At 38.8% G+C, this 18,008-nt stretch overlaps 1 protein-coding gene across 1 annotated transcript in view; it reads right to left on the bottom strand.

Moving 5' to 3' along the window:
* The window catches only part of LOC134496312 (transmembrane protease serine 11C-like), a 57,855-nt gene that overhangs the window by 8,620 nt on the left and 31,227 nt on the right, over window positions 1-18,008 (bottom strand). The window contains exons 5-6 of the mRNA XM_063302049.1: window positions 4,363-4,401; window positions 702-870 (exon numbers count right to left, since the gene is read on the bottom strand). Coding sequence (XP_063158119.1) covers window positions 702-870; window positions 4,363-4,401 — 208 coding nt within the window. The remainder of the gene's footprint in view (window positions 1-701; window positions 871-4,362; window positions 4,402-18,008) is intronic.

Raw genomic sequence — 18,008 nt, forward strand, 5'->3', positions numbered from 1 at the left:
GTTTTTATTACTCCTAATATACAATGCCCAAAGTCTTGCAATTAAGGTAATCTAGAAATTGTATTAAACTAATGAATAAATAAATAATTTGTTATTAGGTAAAGGTAAAGGTTTCCCTTGACATTAAGTCCAGTCGTGTCCAACTCTAGGGGGCGGTGCTCATCTCCGTTTCAAAGCCAAAGAGCCGGCGTTTGTCCGTAGACAGTTCCGTGGTCATGTGGCCGGCATGACTACACAGAACGCCGTTACCTGCCCGCCGAAGCGGTAAGAATCTATTGCCCCTCTCCAGGTTCATGTGCCTGATAACACCAAAGAGTTTTACAGTATATGCAATATTTCCTTTCAGATTACTGTCTAGAAAGAACAATGATTTTAGTGAAGATTTATTTATTGTCTATATTTCTATACCACAGATTTCCCAAGGACTCATTGTTAGAGTCAGCTGTTTCCATCAAATGAAAGTTGTGCAGGTCTGTTTTAAAAGGTTTACTTGGTAACTTAAGTTAAAATTAATGTATCTTGTGATCAAGAACTACAAAAATAAATGCTGATAATAATGCTGTTTCATAAGTATTAAGGGAGGCCAAATCATTTTTATAAATCTCACTGGAGAGTTGCATTTGCTTAATTTTAGACTTCAGCCAAAACTGTTTAGCATACTCGTCAAAATATACCATAATTTATCCCATTTGGAAACTTACTCTCTAAAACAATGTGCTGCAGATAGGAGCCAAGTGTTGCTGATCAACGTTGCCCCACAACGATGGATGTTGTTTCGTTGGAGACTGGCTTGCCATGGCCATTCTCCAGATGACACTCCTCCAGTTATCCTTGATGTTCCTGAGGATCTGTTATGTCGAAGCCCACAGACTGTTAATGCCAAGGAGAAAAAAAGATGTTTCAGTTTAATAGATATGGTATATATCGGTCATAAAACTGATCAGAGCAGTAACAGCAAAGACAAATCAAAGAAGAAAGTTTACTCACATTTATCTACAGTTGTCAGCTTCACAGCAAAACCTCTATACTAACAAAATTCTACAATTCAGTATCCTCAGGGACTAATCATATTCAAGCATGGTAAATTTAGTAACAAGTCCTCTCAGTCAAAATGTACCTGAAGTACTTTAAAGCATACGGAAATATAAGGTCAATCTATAAACAAATTGATGAACACAAACTTGTAAAACACTCTCAAACTCTAATCAGAGCCCATCCTAGCCAAGGAATCATGTTAAATAATTTGTTGTGTTTTCAAAGCAGCTACATGGCAATTGGCTACTCTAAGAATTAGGTGAAACCTCATATGCGAATAGAGCAGAATAATATAAAATTCCTCCAATCTGCCTGGAAAATCCAGCAGTATAGGGCTAACGTATTTTAAATGCAAGTCTTTAAAGAAATGGCAGAATAATAAAATATGACTTATCATTTCAATTTCCCAGATTTTCATGGGCAGTTTGTCTTCTCCAGAAAAAATTTAAAATATTACCTTGTAAAAACACAGATGGGAGAACATAATATTTAGCCCCAAAGAATGCATTTTGCAGCTTTGAAAAGGTAAATGTGGTTAAATAGGTTGCTGGTTCCCAGGTGGAATTTTTAACCCTACCCTTCTTCTGTGATCCCTATTCACTTTGTTTTGGTGTTCTGTATCTTTAACTCTTTGAAGAAGAATGTAAGAAACTCTGCCAAAAGCCAGTATGGTTGCAACTTTATATCAGTGTTAGCTTTCCACCTTGATAAATGTTTATCTGCCAAAACTAATGGGACTAAACCTGAACTGAAAAAACCTGGATCTTAAAGCAATGACAGTTTTCAAGCTCTCATTTCTATCATTGGCTTCCCATCTCTAATGTGAGTGCTGCTTTGGGTAAGAATCTATGGGCAAAAAAATAGCCCTTAGAAACTTAGTCTGAACTCTCTCAATTTCCTCTCTTTTTATACAGATGCCCACTTGTGCCCCATAAGAGGTTTTGCCTCAAAGAGTTAGATCACACTGCCCATATCCCCAAAGGCTAGATGATAACAATAATTGTTTCAATTTATGAAAAAGGTAACCAAAGTGATCCAGCTAACTACCACCCTATTAGCTTACTGAGCATAGCCAGTAACTATACACTAAACATCTAAAGCATGTTGCGGACCCCGTCCATAAGAGAATTTCATGGCGTGGTCCAGGAAACGGGCCTTCTCTGTAGTGGCCCCCGCCCTCTGGAACATCTTGCCCCCGGAGGTGAGGCATGCCCTTCACTCCTGACCTTCCGGAAGGCCCTGAAGACCTGGTTGTCAAGCTCTGCCTGCTAACCAGTAAAGACACAGACGCTAGCGTAGGCTTAGGTTCTGGCTTTATTGAGAAAACAGAGTGCATGCCTTTAAAAAGCTGAGAGTGAGGGGAGCGCGCCGGAACGGGATTTAAATAGCCCATGCCGGTCAGCGCTCCACCCCACCTTATTCCAGGTGTGTCCCACGAGTCCCACCGGTTTCGTCCTTGTCAGGTAAGAGGTCGTTTAGCCCCCCTGTGCCCCGGGCATCGCCTCGATCGCCTTCCTGAATGGTAATGATTCATTGCCGGGCGATCAGGCTCTTAATCCCTTTGACAGCCCGGGCGCGCCTCTCCTGTTGTTTTGTCAATTACCTTTTGGCAACTTTGTATCTTTGTCTTCCGCGCTGCCGGCTTTGGTTGTTACTTAGTTTCCAGCACCTGTTGCTTTCTTTTTGTTTCATAGTTGCCTTTTGCCTTAATCCGCCAGGGACCCATTTCCCTGTATTGTCATGCGAGCCGTTGAGATGTCACAAGCATCGCAACGGTGATCATGACACTGGTTCTGCCATCTCGCCTGGGGCAGGAAAGTGAATAACCATTCTTGGGGGTGGCTCGCATCCTAGAGTCCCTCCCAAAACCTGGATTTTATACATTCCTTGGATTCTATATTTATTTACTGTATTTTATAATAACTGTTTTTATGAAATTTTAATGTTTATATTTCGTGCTTGATTTTATTGTAAACCGCCCAGAGTCCCTCTTTTGGGGGAGATGGGCGGTGGCTAAATTTGATTAATAAATAAATAAGCAAGCTACAAGATTGGCTGGAATTTGAAACCATATTTGAAGTTGAGCAAGCAGTCTTTGGATCTGGGCATTCAACATCTGACCTAATTTTAGTTTTACACCATGTGATAGAAAAGTATATTCACAAACTCTAGTCTTCCTTATGTGAGGCGTTCTTGGATTTTAAATATTTACCTTGTGCTTTTGACTCCATTTTAAGAGTAACTTTATGCGATAAACTTAAGTATTCATCCATTAATGGGTGACAATTTTTGCTCATTCAGAAACCCTATGCTAACACCTCCCTAAAAGTGAGATGTATCCCACAAGGAATGCTTTCAAAATCAGTACCTACCCAGAAAGAAGTTAAGCAGGGGTGCATTTTGGTACCTAATCTATTCAATTTCTGAATTAATTCTATGGCCAAAGCCTGTGAGAAGGCAGATTTCCATCCTCCCCACTGGTATGCCTCAACATTGCTAGCTTGCTATGTGTTGATGATGCAGCAGTCATTCTGCGTATTCCAATTGGCCTTAAGAGCCATAATTGCTATAATCCAATACTGTAGGGGGAACATACTGGTCATTAACTTTTGTCACCACCCATCTCCCCCGAAAAGAGGGACTCTGGGCGGTTTACAATAAAAGGGTGGTAGTTAGCTGGATCACTTTGGTTACCTTTTTCATAAATCAAATACTCCTTTCAAATTTAAAATTCTGCCAACATGCTAACAAACTAACAGTGCATTTGTGTGTGTGTGACCTTAAGTGTAATGGTTAGTTCTCAGACTGATTTAAAAAATGCAGTTATATAAATAACTAGGTGCAAGCTCCTGTATTATTAGTGAAGATCTGCCACTTCACCAGCTTGCATCAGGAAGAAAGATTCAAGAGGGAGAGAAACCAATACTGTTACTCCTTGGTGGCAATGTTTAAGGCATTAGCATCTTGAACAGATGGCATTATTTACTAAGGAAAAGGGGAGGGACTGAGAATTGTACGTAATAAACCAAACTGGAACATTGATCTAAAACTCCAGTTCCCAGACACCAAAGCCAATCCAGAAATTCACAAGTGCTCCCTTCATAGATGGAGAAGTCAACCAGCAATCTGTCCCGTACAAACTGGAGAAACTATCTAAATGGATCTAATGTCTTTTTTTTTTTTCATTCCATCAGATAAATAAATCTTGTGAGGTCAAAATAAGCCCAGTTTACATTATCACTAGATTAATATGTCTAGTTTGGAAACTACTTTAAAAGGAGACTTCTATCTGTCATAATTAAAATGAAATATTTACTGTACGCTTACTGTCACTGAAGATTCTTTCAGCCATTTCTCCCTTCATATCTGGGGGAAAAAATAAGCAAGATTAGACACCATTGCCATAGCTTTTATCTACCAAAGTTTAGAAATAAGTCTTGATTGAGTTACTTCAGTTTAGACTGAATAACAAAGAGAATTCTTTCAAGAAACCCCATGTTGCCTGTCCCACATCTTTTAAAACATAAAGGTTGGGCATGAGGAGTGGCAGGAAAAAGTAGATGGGCATGTTAATTTTCTTGAGAGAGAGAGATAGAAAAAAGTGTTTGTTTGTTTATTTTTATTTTAAAGCATTTAAAGAATAAAATAAATGACTACATAAAAAAGAAAATGAGAAAAGCCATAGTGATTGGAAAATAAAAGATCAGTAAAAAACTGATTGGCATAAAATTTCAAATTCTTTATTTCATTATTTCTAGTACATAGAGGCAATTCTTGTATATATATGTTTAGGTTGCTTAAAGCAGATATTAGCAATAGAGAATTTAGCAATTCTTTGAAAATTGTTACTAACCAGTTTCCCACATTATTTTGCTTACCCACCCAAGTCTGCCTGTAATCCAGATTGCTCCATTTTTGCATTCCTAATAACTCATTAGTAATACTATTTATTTTCTTTTTTATAAAGAATTTTATTAGTTTAAAGCAAAGATAAAAACTACAAAAAGAAATAAAAAAGTGCAGAACACAAGAAAAAGAATTTTTTAGAATTATATAAAGAAGTGACTTCCAGCTTTCAACAAGAATATTTAGGGGGAGATGGGCAGTGATAGAAATGTGAATAATAAAAAAATATATATATACAGCAATTTACATAATCAAACCCTTTCCTAAATCAAACCAAGATCACATTATTTCTATAAATCATTCCATTAGCAGATACATAAATAATTAAATATAATTGCTCCTTCCCCTTATACTAATAAAAAAAGAAAATATATAAATTTCTAAATCAACTTCCCTCCCCCAAAAAACAACCTTTATTTAACAATTCCCTTCCTAACACTGTTTAATATATTTCTGTCCACTATAATAAAAATCAAATTATAAAATCATATAAACTGTCTACTTTTATAAGTAATAATACTACAACAATCTCGACCTTATTACACCTAAAACCAAACAATTATTATTATACCTTATAAATCTTAAAAATCAAACAAACCTAAAAAAAGAAAAAAGACCAGTAAATCTTAATCTAAGCCATTAAAAAGAACTGAATTCATAGAAACCTCATTATCAATCAAATTAAACATTCTTAAATTTTTACCCCACTTCGAAATAAACGAAAACATTTATATAACTCCATTTTACGCATAAGGCATTTTTCATAGAGAAATCAAACAGCCCAACTGCCCCCCCTAAAAACTCAAAGTTCTCAACAAAAAACCTCCCACAGAACAATGTTGTGCTTTCCCATAACAATCCCTCAGCAAGACAACTCTGTTAGCAATTTGCTGTCCCTTTAACCCCTTCACCACCAGGTAATCTTCAGTAGAAACATTCTTTTCTCTGGTAAAATCTTCATCTACTTCTAAAACGTCCTCAGCCAGATGGCACATTTTAAAGCAGATGTTTTCCATAATGCCCTGAATATCTTGCAAAATAGCTTGGCAAGAATCTGACAAGATCTGTTTGCAGGTCTGCACAAGCTCACAGGGGGACTCTGAAAGAAACTCCTTGCTATCCTCCATTTTACAGGCAGTAGATTATGGCGCCCCCTAGATACTTGACTCCTGCAGATAGGAGTTAATGAGTTAATAGAAAAGGTCAGAGTGAAATTGGCAAGAGAATGTGCATTAACAAGCAAGTCCCAGTGAAACTGAACAGAAAACTGGAGATTCTAAACTGCAGATTCAACTGTAGGAGACTAATAAATCCTTCAAATTCAGTACAGAAAAAAAAAAATAGCAGGAAAGCAAACATTTATTCTCAGTCCTCCTTAATCTCTAAACAAGAAGACAAGCCAAAACATAAAAAAAAAAATTAAGAGTTTAATCCAGAAATAACGATAAGCATCAAGATATTCCGCTTCTTCTTGCTGTAGAAAGCCTCTTAAGGTACATAAACGTAAAAAAAGAATATAAACTGGGTGATTTAGAATTGGGTGGCTCAACCTACTGTCCCTTTAAGGGTACAAATGCTGCTTGGAAATGATGGTGTCCCTGCCTCCCATCGTCTCTTAGCGGATCGTCATGAACACTGCGATTCTCTGGCTGCAAGACAGCATTTTGGAGAGCAGATGGAGTGATTCCAAGCTTTTTATTCACATGAAAAAGCTCTGGGCTCCAGGAAAAAGCCTCTCAAGCCCCCCCCAAAAAAGTGCATGTTGCCAGCTCTGCCCGCAGAACCATGGACACAGCTGCTCAGTCGGCCATGTTCCCACCAGAAGTCAATACTATTTATTTTCTAGATGTTGCCTTTACTGCTTCTTGCAATTTTCCACAGAATTCTTTGTTGATCTCCACCCTTGCATCTGTACTAGGGAGCTATATTTATATAACTTTGATGTCCCTTGGATATCCATTAATTCAGTGGATATGATCCAACCATTTAATGGGTTATAATCAACCACATCTTTAATGATGATCTTACAAAGACCAGAGACATGACCTAGAAATAATTCTTTCCATTAGGCTTAGAATATCATCATGCTTTAAGTCTGAAATATCTTGCTATCTGTGAGTGCTATTAATAATTGAGGGGAGTCCACTTTTTTCCATTAGTCCAGTGAAATGTTGTTGTTTTTTAATTAAATGTTCATCTGAAAAAGGGTGCTTGAGTGTCATTCATAGCCCATACAAACATTGATCACCTTACCAGCTAACTGCTATACGGAATTACCACACATGATTCTTCTCTGGGATTTATCATGTCAAAAGAGAATGGAATGAAAAACCAGGATGAATTCCTACTCTTAAAACGAAGTAAGGTTGATCTATAAATTACATGGAAAAGAGAATGTTCATGACACATAAATAAAATTTAAACCTCCTCTGGGTGGAAGTGAAATAGAAGGGTAATATATATAAAAATAGGAAAGAAACAAATTCTCAAAAATTTATAGCCTGCTAACCAAATAGAAACTTTGAATTTCTTATCAATCTTATAATTTCCCTATTAGCTTCATAAGTCTATCTGAGAATCAGAAAGGGATAAAGTGACAGGGTGGGAGACATGTGTAGAAGCAGTAGAATAAAGCAGTAGAGGTTGTACGTGGGACAAGTAGCTGCTAAAGAAACAATCAGAAATTTTAAGTGCAAGGAAGTGAATGAGTATATGGGTGACTAGTAACTGAGTGTGACTTTCCAACATTTGAGAAATGGAACTAAAATTTAAATGAGGAAGCTGCATCTCAGTGGTAGAGCATAAAATCTGCATGCAAATCATCTGAGGTTCAGTCAATCAATTTGCAATGCATTTTCAGTTAAATGGATTTCAGGTGATGGTGTTGGAAAAGACCTCTGTTCAGGAATCTGGCAAAGTATTTCTAGACAATGTAATTAATACTGCAGCAGTCTCTTGTTTTATCTGCTGGCATCAAATGTCCACAAGGTGGTGCTTTGTATCGTATGAAAGTGTTCGCTTAAAAACATTTATACTCAGCCCTTCAGTTCAGCAGTGTTAAATACAGTGTAATATTTTTAAAAATTATCAGCAGTGAAATAAGCAGTTTAACAGAATACTCTGTAGCAGAGAACTCAGATTAACTCAGACTAAATTCCTAGATTCTTACAACTTCTGAGTTATTTCTCACTATTAGAGAATCCAAGTTTGTTTCTAAGATAAGTCTAGGTGAGAAATCAGACTGGTGGCTCCAGATAATCTGTATCATTCAAATGTGGCTGGGGGCACATGCAAAACATTTGCTTGACTATCTCTATTTATGACTGCTTTTACAGTTTTAGTGGTCCAAGATAGATTTGTTCAGGAGTTGTGCTGACCACCTCTGAATTTAAAAACAAAACAAAAGACGCCTTTTACTTTTTGGACCCAGGCAGCCAATCCTCACCTGCCAGGTAAGCCAGAAGGGGCAGATCTGAGCAAAGAATTATAGAATGTGCTTTTCCACGTATTTTGACTGTATCTTCATCCTTAGGCCTAAATTAACTGAGCAAAATATGACTATTTGGTGCTTTGGACAAGGAACTTCAGGAATACTGCAGATACAGGAGATTTTTATCTCAGAATTATTTGGTTAGTAAGTTACTGCCAGTCTTTCAGGTTTCCCTCCACTCATGTTGTGGGCCATAGTTCAAAAAGTCCTTAATATAAAAACTATTTTGGATATCACTTTCCAGACACTATAGTAGCAGAAACTTAAATTTCATTGATTTCATCAATGCCACAAGGTAAATTCTAGCTCAAAGTGAATTCCGACCTGTTTAGAGTGACTCTGATGAAACCAGGGATGGGTCAATCTGTGGGCCATATCGAGTCCCAGGCCTTGTTTCTGTAGATCTCAAGTTCCCCCCTTCCCCATCATGCTGCCAAAAATCAGCAGCAAAAAATAATTATAAAATTTCACATTGATTTCCAGTTGTTGTTTATTCGTTTAGTCGCTTCCGACTCTTCGTGACTTCATGGACCAGCCCACGCCAGAGCTTCCTGTCGGTCGTCAACATCCCCAGCTCCCCCAGGGACGAGTCCGTCACCTCTAGAATATCATCCATCCATCTTGCCCTTGGTCGGCCCCTCTTCCTTTTGCCTTCCACTCTCCCTAGCATCAGCATCTTCTCCAGGGTGTCTTGTCTTCTCATTATGTGGCCAAAGTATTTCAGTTTTGCCTTTAATATCATTCCCTCAAGTGAGCAGTCTGGCTTTATTTCCTGGAGGATGGACTGGTTTGATCTTCTTGCAGTCCAAGGCACTCTCAGAATTTTCCTCCAACACCACAGTTCAAAAGCATCGATCTTCCTTCGCTCAGCCTTCCTTATGGTCCAGCTCTCGCAGCCATATGTTACTACAGGGAACACCATTGCTTTAACTATGCGGGCCTTTGTTGTCAGTGTGATGTCTCTGCTCTTAACTATTTTATCGAGATTTGTCATTGCTCTTCTCCCAAGGATTAAGCGTCTTCTGATTTCCTGACTGCAGTCAGCATCTGCAGTAATCTTTGCACCTAGGAATACAAAGTCTTTCACTGCTTCTACATTTTCTCCCTCTATTTGCCAGTTATCAATCAAGCTGGTTGCCATAATCTTGGTTTTTTTGAGGTTTAGCTGCAAGCCAGCTTTTGCACTTTCTTCTTTCACCTTCATCATAAGGCTCCTCAGTTCCTCTTCACTTTCAGCCATCAAAGTGGTATCATCTGCATATCTGAGATTGTTAATGTTTCTTCCAGAGATTTTAACTCCAGCCTTGGATTCCTCAAGACCAGCTTGTCGCATGATGTGTTCTGCATACAAGTTGAATAGGTAGGGTGAGAGTATACAGCCCTGCCGTACTCCTTTCCCAATCTTAAACCAGTCCGTTGTTCCGTGGTCTGTTCTTACTGTTGCTACTTGGTCGTTATACAGATTCTTCAGGAGGCAGACAAGATGACTTGGTATCCCCATACCACTAAGAACTTGCCACAATTTGTTATGGTCCACACAGTCAAAGGCTTTAGAATAGTCAATAAAACAGAAATAGATGTTTTTCTGAAACTCCCTGGCTTTTTCCATTATCCAGCGGATATTGGCAATTTGGTCTCTAGTTCCTCTGCCTTTTCTAAACCCAGCCTGTACATCTGGCAATTCTCGCTCCATGAACTGCTGAAGTCTACCTTGCAGGATCTTGAGCATTACCTTACTGGCATGTGAAATGAGTGCCACTGTTCGATAGTTTGAACATTCTTTAGTGTTTCCCTTTTTTGGTATGGGGATATAAGTTGATTTTTTCCAATCTGATGGCCATTCTTGTGTTTTCCAAATTTGCTGGCATATAGCATGCATTACCTTGACAGCATCATCTTGTAAGATTTTGAACAGTTCAGCTGGGATGCCGTCTTCTCCTGCTGCCTTGTTATTAGCAATGCTTCTTAAGGCCCACTCAACCTCACTCTTCAGGATGTCTGGCTCTAGCTCACTGACCACACTGTCAAAGCTATCCCCGATATTGTTATCCTTCCTATACAGGTCTTCTGTATATTCTTGCCACCTTTTCTTGATCTCTTCTTCTTCTGTTAGGTCCTTGCCATCTTTGTTTTTGATCATACCCATTTTGGCCTGGAATTTACCTCCAATGTTTCTAATTTTCTGGAAGAGGTCTCTTGTCCTTCCTATTCTATTGTCTTCTTCCACTTCCGCGCATTGCTTGTTTAAAAATAATTCCTTATCTCTTCTGGCTAACCTCTGGAATTTTGCATTTAATTGGGCATATCTCCCCCTATCGCTGTTGCCTTTTGCTTTCCTTCTTTCTTGGGCTACTTCTAGTGTCTCAGCAGACAGCCATTTTGCCTTCTTGGTTTTCTCTTTCTTTGGGATGTATTTTGTTGCCGCCTCCTGAACAATGCTGCCAACTTCTGTCCAGAGTTCTTCCGGGACCCTATCTACTAAGTCCAGTCCCTTAAATCTATTCTTCACCTCCACTGCATATTCCTGAGGAATATTCGTGAGCTCATATCTAGCTGATCTGTGGGTCTTCCCTAATCTCTTTAGTCTGATCCTAAATTGTGCAAGAAGAAGTTCATGGTCTGAACTACAGTCAGCTCCAGGCCTAGTTTTTACCGACTGTACAGATGTCCGCCACCTTTGGCTGCAAAGGATGTAATCAATCTGATTTCGGTGTTGTCCATCTGGTGAAGTCCATGTGTAAAGCCGTCTCTTAGGTTGTTGGAAGAGAGTGTTTGTTATGCAGAGTGAATTGTCTTGGCAAAATTCTATCAGCCTATGTCCTGCTTCGTTTTGTTCTCCCAGGCCATACTTACCTGTAATTCGAGGTGTCATTTGACTGCCCACCTTAGCATTCCAGTCTCCTGTGATGAAAATAACATCTCTTTTAGGCGTGTTGTCCAGTAGGTGCTGCAGATCCTCATAGAACTGCTCTACTTCAGCTTCTTCAGCATTTGTGGTTGGGGCGTATATTTGGATCACTGTGATGTTAGATGGCTTGCCCTGAATTCGAATTGAGATCATTCTGTCGTTTTTGGGGTTGTATCCAAGCACTGCTTTAGCCACTTTACTATTAATTATGAAGGCTACTCCATTTCTTCTGTGGTCCTCTTGTCCACAGTAGTAGATCTGGTGGTCATTTGATGTGAAGTGGCCCATTCCAGTCCATTTCAGTTCACTGACGCCCAGAATGTCTATCTTTAATCTTGACATCTCACCAATAACTACATCCAATTTGCCCTGGCTCATAGATCTTACATTCCAGGTTCCAATGGTGTGTTGATCCTTAGAACATCGGATTCGCCGTTCACCACCAGCACCGTCGGCCGCTAACCGTCCTTTCGGCTTTGAGCTAGCTGCGTCATCACGACTGGGGCTAGTTGAGCTCATCCTCTGTTCCTCCCCAGTAGCATTTTGACCATCTTCCGACCTGGGGGTCTCATCTTCCGATGGTATACCGACATATCTCTGGTTGTACTGATCCATTTAGTTTTCACGGCAAGAATACTGGGGTGGGTTGCCATTACCTTCCCCAGGGATCGCATTTAGTCTGACCTCTCTGTCATGACCTTCCCGTCTTGGGTGGCCCTTCACGGTTTAGCTCATGGCATCATTGAGGTGCTCAAGCTCCAGCACCACGACAAGGTAACGATCCTTTGCGGAGTGATTTCCAGTAGAAATCTAAAAAATTAATGTGACTACCCAAAACCTCAACATGGACCTGCCTTCTTTCATGATAGTATAACCTCCTGTCCCCATACCAACAATCCATGGTCCCCAGCTGCTGGAAAAAAAAATACATGTAAAAGATCATGGATTTCGTTTTTCTTTTCTCCTGAACTACCACCTATAATTGCTTTTAAATAAGAAAGTTAAATTCTTTAGAATAAGATCTTAATTTTCTTTGGCCAGATATATGCCAGTAAAGCCCCAGTCAAGGTATTAGTATTTGAATACTGGCAGAATTTTAAAAAAAATACTATTTTTCATTCTCTGTGCTACCCATTTTTCTGTTGCACTTGAGGTTCTTTTTTTTAATAATAATAAATCCACTGGTACACTACTTCATTGTTTTTCTAGTCATCTTTGTCCACAATTTGAGTTTTATTAGAGTTGCACTATTTCTAAATAAAAGTAAATTGAAAATATTTACATCACTTACTTACAATCTGGTAACTCAGGGAGGATATATATAATAAAAGAACTTCAGGGTCTGTATTTCTAGCTAGATTCCCCAAATCAACTCCAGAAAGCAGTTTAGTCTAAAGGAGTTTAAAAAGAACAACCAGCTCTATGCTTACAACAAATTAACAAATTTACATTTATAGTTTTGGTTAATTTTATTTTAAGATATCAGAAACATATGAAGAGCTGTGTCTAACCCATACAGGTTTCTGTAGAATTATGACACCACAAGCTCAGCAATGGTTGAAATGCTCAGTAATGCCATATGTCTCCGTAGGTTTAACCGTTAAAGATTCCTGTAATGAAAGCTGTGAAAGTATAGTTCTAGAGCAGATAAAGGATGTGTAACAATTAGCATGAAGTCAGAACAGACTATCTTCCTAGGCTCAGAAATTCACAGGGATGTGACTGTGGATATTAAATAAAGGAATGCCTGCTACTTTGGAGAAAGACTGTGATAGACCTGACAAGGGCACCCATCCCTTGGAATATCATGCCCCCGGAGTTGAGATGGGTTTCCTCGCTCCTAGACTTCCGGAAGAAATTGAAGACCTGGTTCTGCCCCCTTGCTTGGGATGGGGAGGGTAACAGCTCCACTTGGGGGTGGTTGATGCCATAGCACCCCTATTGATTGGGATTCCATCCCCCCTTGGATTTTATATTTATTATCTTATTTTTGTTTTTAAAACTGTGAGTGAGGCTTAGATGTTTTTATTATCTTTTTTATTGTAAACCTCCCGGAGTCCCCCATTGGGGGAAAGGGGTGGTAATATAAATCGAATAAATAAATAAATAAAATATTAAGAAGCAGATACATCCCACTGAAAACAAATTGTTGAGCCCACACTTTTCCCAGTTGTAATGTATGACCATGAAAGCTGAACCAAGAGAAAGACTGAACAAAGAAAATGTATACATATGAACTGTAGTGCTGGAGAAAATTGTTCAAAATAACTTGGACCACAAGAAAAACAAATCATGCAGCACTTGATGAAAGAAAACCAGACTTCTCAGCAGAAGCACCAATAATGAAACAAAAGCTTTACTGTAATATTTTGTCACAGAATGCAAAGACAAGAGTCACTGGATTACAATATCCAAGCTTCCTTAGGAGAAGCCACTACACTGAGGTGGACATCACCAAGAATTAAACTGAGAAGGAATGACAAAGATCTTCTAGAAGATAATAGTTAAAAACAGGTTTACACTTTTGCTAAAGGAAATAAAGATTTTGTTTTGTTTTGCTTTGCTTTTTAAGTAACACAGCAATTCATTCCGTAGTTAAGGGCTGAGTTCACACATAACCATTCTTTAAGTGCTGTTTATTTAGTAAATTACTTTTGTCTAGAACAAAACTCTTTAAACCATTAACTATGATTATAAACAAAATACTAAGCCAAAACCTACAAATCATGCTTTGGTTTAACACAATAAACTTTAATTCCATATATATAGTCCAATGACACATTTATATGATTTGCTAGTTTAGAGGAAAAATCTGTGTCTCTGAAGCAAAATAATAGCTATCCAGTCTGTCAGTCCCAGAAGAGGACAGCATCCAGCTAGCCTTTTCTGGATTTTGGAGCTAAACAAGATCCAGTAGGTTAGCTCTTACAAAGAGATGCAGAATTTTAAAATAACACAGAAAGCTGGCTTTATCCAGAAATTAAAGTGCTAATGCGCTATCTTTCCAGCTTCCAGAATAACAGTTTAAGTGCCCTGCAACTCATTCCATTTCCTGAATTCCTTAGTCTTTATTAACTGTGAAGCTCCATTGGATTGGAGCATACCAAATTACTTGTTCTGCATCAACCAAAGTAGCAAATCTAGAGTAACTAGATGGATTGCCAGCATTCCAATGAGAACTATACTTTCCCCTTCCAATTGCCTCCACTCCTCCAGCAGAGATATGAAATATGCCAAGCACATGTTTTGAGAAACAATGTTATGATACAGTCATCGGCAATTCAGGTCAGATTGTTACCAGCATAGCACCTAAGGATGATCTGATAAGCAGCAGAAAAGAAAACCTCTTTCCTCTGGATTCCAAACCAAACCAACCTCATTGGATTACTTTGTTTTGTTTCCTAAACAAGGAAACAAGTAACTTAGGCAGCTGCCCAACATTTGGCTTTTCTTATTTTCTTTGGGATAAGAAATTGTAATTTAGGACGCTAAAGTGACCTTGACCTCGAAAGCAAAAAAGTGATGGTACTCGTAGCTGGTCTAGTGAGAAGATAGTGCTGGTGGTCAAGAAGAGAGAGCCTCGGGAGGAGGAGATACAACCTTCTTCTGATTTTTCTGGAATATTACTACTTTTGTATGTGAACATGTGTAGAGAATGAAAGTAATCTACCAGGCAATTTGTACATTACCTTTTCTATGAATAATTGACTCTCTGCGTTTAGAGTTTTAAAGGATAACTTTTTAAAAAAAAATAAGGCATTTCAGGATTCAGTAAGAAATCAACACCATTCTTTCTCAGGAGCGGCTTCAGTTTTGCTCCCAAATAAACATTTCTGAAATTAATAGCATACAATGAGATGTAATTATTGTTGGACAATAGCTCCCAAACGTAGCAATATGTTCTTTCTCATTATCAGCACCACTTAACATGTCAGTACTTCATCAAGATAATGTTCTGCCCTTGCGCCATTATACATTATGCCTGTTTTTGATACACATAACAAATGAATTACTCATATGAATGACGATTCATACCAGGTAACAGAAATGTCTTTATGAGGTACATGGCACCTTACTCCCACCTACACCTCTATACTGGTATCTATCTCACAAAGTGCCTCAAAAGAATGTGGACATATCCTGTGTTTCTTACCTTCTTAAATTATTGTGGAAAGAGCCAGATAAATCCAGAGAACTGGGTTTTTGTTTCCCTTTGACTTAGCAGCAGTGTGTGCCTTAGCAATTACGTATAACTCAGGATGTGCACGTTTTCAAGGGAGTGCTTCACTTCACTGAAGGTTTCATGTGAACTACCCTCAAAACGGCTTCACAAACCAATATGACCCCTCACTTCTAAGATCAATGAGAAGAGAAGTAGTCACTTTGCTGTGCCTCACAGCCGCTCCTCTATGCAGAAGGCGCAGTGAGAAGACCGCAAAGCACTGTTCTCCTCTTAAAATCCTTTGATACTTGCAAAACCTGAAAGAGACTCTGGCCTTTGAAAATGCCACAGGATGCTAAAAGAAGAATGCAATGCTTTCCTGTGCAGCCTTCTTTAGAATCCTCCATCACTGGTTTAACAAGCCCCTCTAGTTACGCAAGCTCTCAATGTCCCCATTAGAGCACAGCTAATTACTATAATTAAATAGGTGCTTTTAATGAAAATAGCTACCATTTATTGAAATGTTTATGTAGAATTTTCACATACATAGATGTATCTATGAATATAAGGCCTGTGTGTTGCTGTTTGTTTCTTTCTAGTTTTTTTATGGTGAAAAAAAAGGTAAAAGGTCCCCTGTGCAAACACCGAGTCATGTCTGACCCTTTGGGGGGACATGGCTTATGCGATGTTTTCTTGGCAGACTATACTGGGGTGGTTTGCCATTGCCTTCCTCAGTCGTCACCTTCCCCAGCAAGCTGCGTACTCATTTTACCGACTTCGGAAGGACAGAAGGCTGAGTCGACCTGAGCCGGCTACCCAAGAATCCAGCTTCCGCTGGGATTGAACTCGGGTCGTGGGGAGAGTTTCAGTTGCAGTACTGTTTTGCCTACCACTCTGTGCCACACGAGGCTCTTTTTAGTTTTTTTTATAGCTTTGTGTATTTTTTTCTTTTTATCACATTCCATCAATTCAAAACCAAAAGGAAACCAAATCCCCAACAGACCAACAAGTTACCTGAAATTGACCTGTGTTCTATTTGTTTCAACCTTTATTATTCACCCTTCCTTTCCTGAAGCCTAATCCCCTTCTCTAATCCTAACACACATCTATGCTTCCCTTTTGGAATTGTGTCTTGGGGGATTTTAATCTGGTAATATGCCTCAGAAGGCCTAGGCCTCTTCTGATGGACTACCAAACAGTGGTGCAAAGTGCTGTTGTACTTTACAAGTAGCAGTAAGGGAGAGGCATTTTCCTTTTTTGGAACTTGCTCCTCTAACACTAATCGAGAAGATGAACAGCAGATGGTGACAGCAAGTATCAGCTGAAGGTAATAACTGCTACATCACAAAAGACTCTCCTGGTTGGGTGGGAAAAGCCCCTCTGGTAGGAGAGACCTTACAACTTGGAAAACAAGAGGCTTCTGCACCTGCATAGTACCTGCGCAGAAGCCTCTTTCATCCTGTGCAAGTGATGGGAAAGGCAAAGAGGAAGAAGCAGAAGATAAGAGGGGTGGTTCAAGGGATGTGGAGTGCTTTGAGGAGGCAAATTGCATCTTCTCTTTGCCTTAACAAAGAACATGAAGTTGGCTCCACAGAGCAAAGCTCTTAACAAGACAATCCTAAGCCATCCTCCACAGGTCTATTTATAACATCAGTAAAATCACAGTTCTAGAAATCATATGATGAGTCACAGGTGGGCACCTATTCAGGATATTTGGGATAGCTGAAGGCCACAATGAACAAGGCAATTATATTGCAACAAAACACAAGCAAACAAAACTGGAATTTCCATGTGTGCATCTCTGTACATATTAAATTTAAAAGAGGACTTTGTATACCTTTTGTTGGCTGTTGATGTTTACTGCTGACATTCAATACCAATTCCTGCCCTATATTCTGAATTGGACAGAGAAGTTTGAATAATCATAAATCAAACTTGCATCTTTTTGCCTTCTTTTTAAGTAATTCTCTTTCTTGACAACAAAACTCTACAGTTCATTTCATCACTTTTGTGAATATTGAGCATCAATAATTTTAAATCTATTTCAAGGTTCTTAGCTTTCTAAAGATATATTTGTAATCTCTAGGGCGCCCCATCTATACTTATGCTTACAGTAAGGCCATGTTCTTACATGTTCTAACAAAATGCAACATGAACAATATCTCCCAACTCTCTTCTGCCTATGTTCCATTCTGTGAAATCTGCCATTCTTAGGGACATGCAAGGGCTTCCAACCTGCTTCATAGCTATCCCCTCAGCTTAAAAGGTACCCCTCCAACATTGTCTTAATTCAGGGAGTAACTTGTTCTGGCTTGTTCATAATTCCAAAGCAGTATTTAGGAAAATCAGGGCTCCATCCTAGTAATGCAGATAATCTATTTGTTTGTTTTTTAAATGAGTGGGACAAACATTGAAAGATGAAGCCTTATAAATTTCATAGAAATCTATGCAAGGATTTTTGAATTAGCATCCTTTATATACTAGGTTATTCAAGTGCATGTAATTTT

The sequence above is a fragment of the Candoia aspera genome, chromosome 4 (genome assembly GCF_035149785.1).
Source record: "Candoia aspera isolate rCanAsp1 chromosome 4, rCanAsp1.hap2, whole genome shotgun sequence".
NCBI classification, from domain to species: domain Eukaryota; kingdom Metazoa; phylum Chordata; class Lepidosauria; order Squamata; family Boidae; genus Candoia; species Candoia aspera.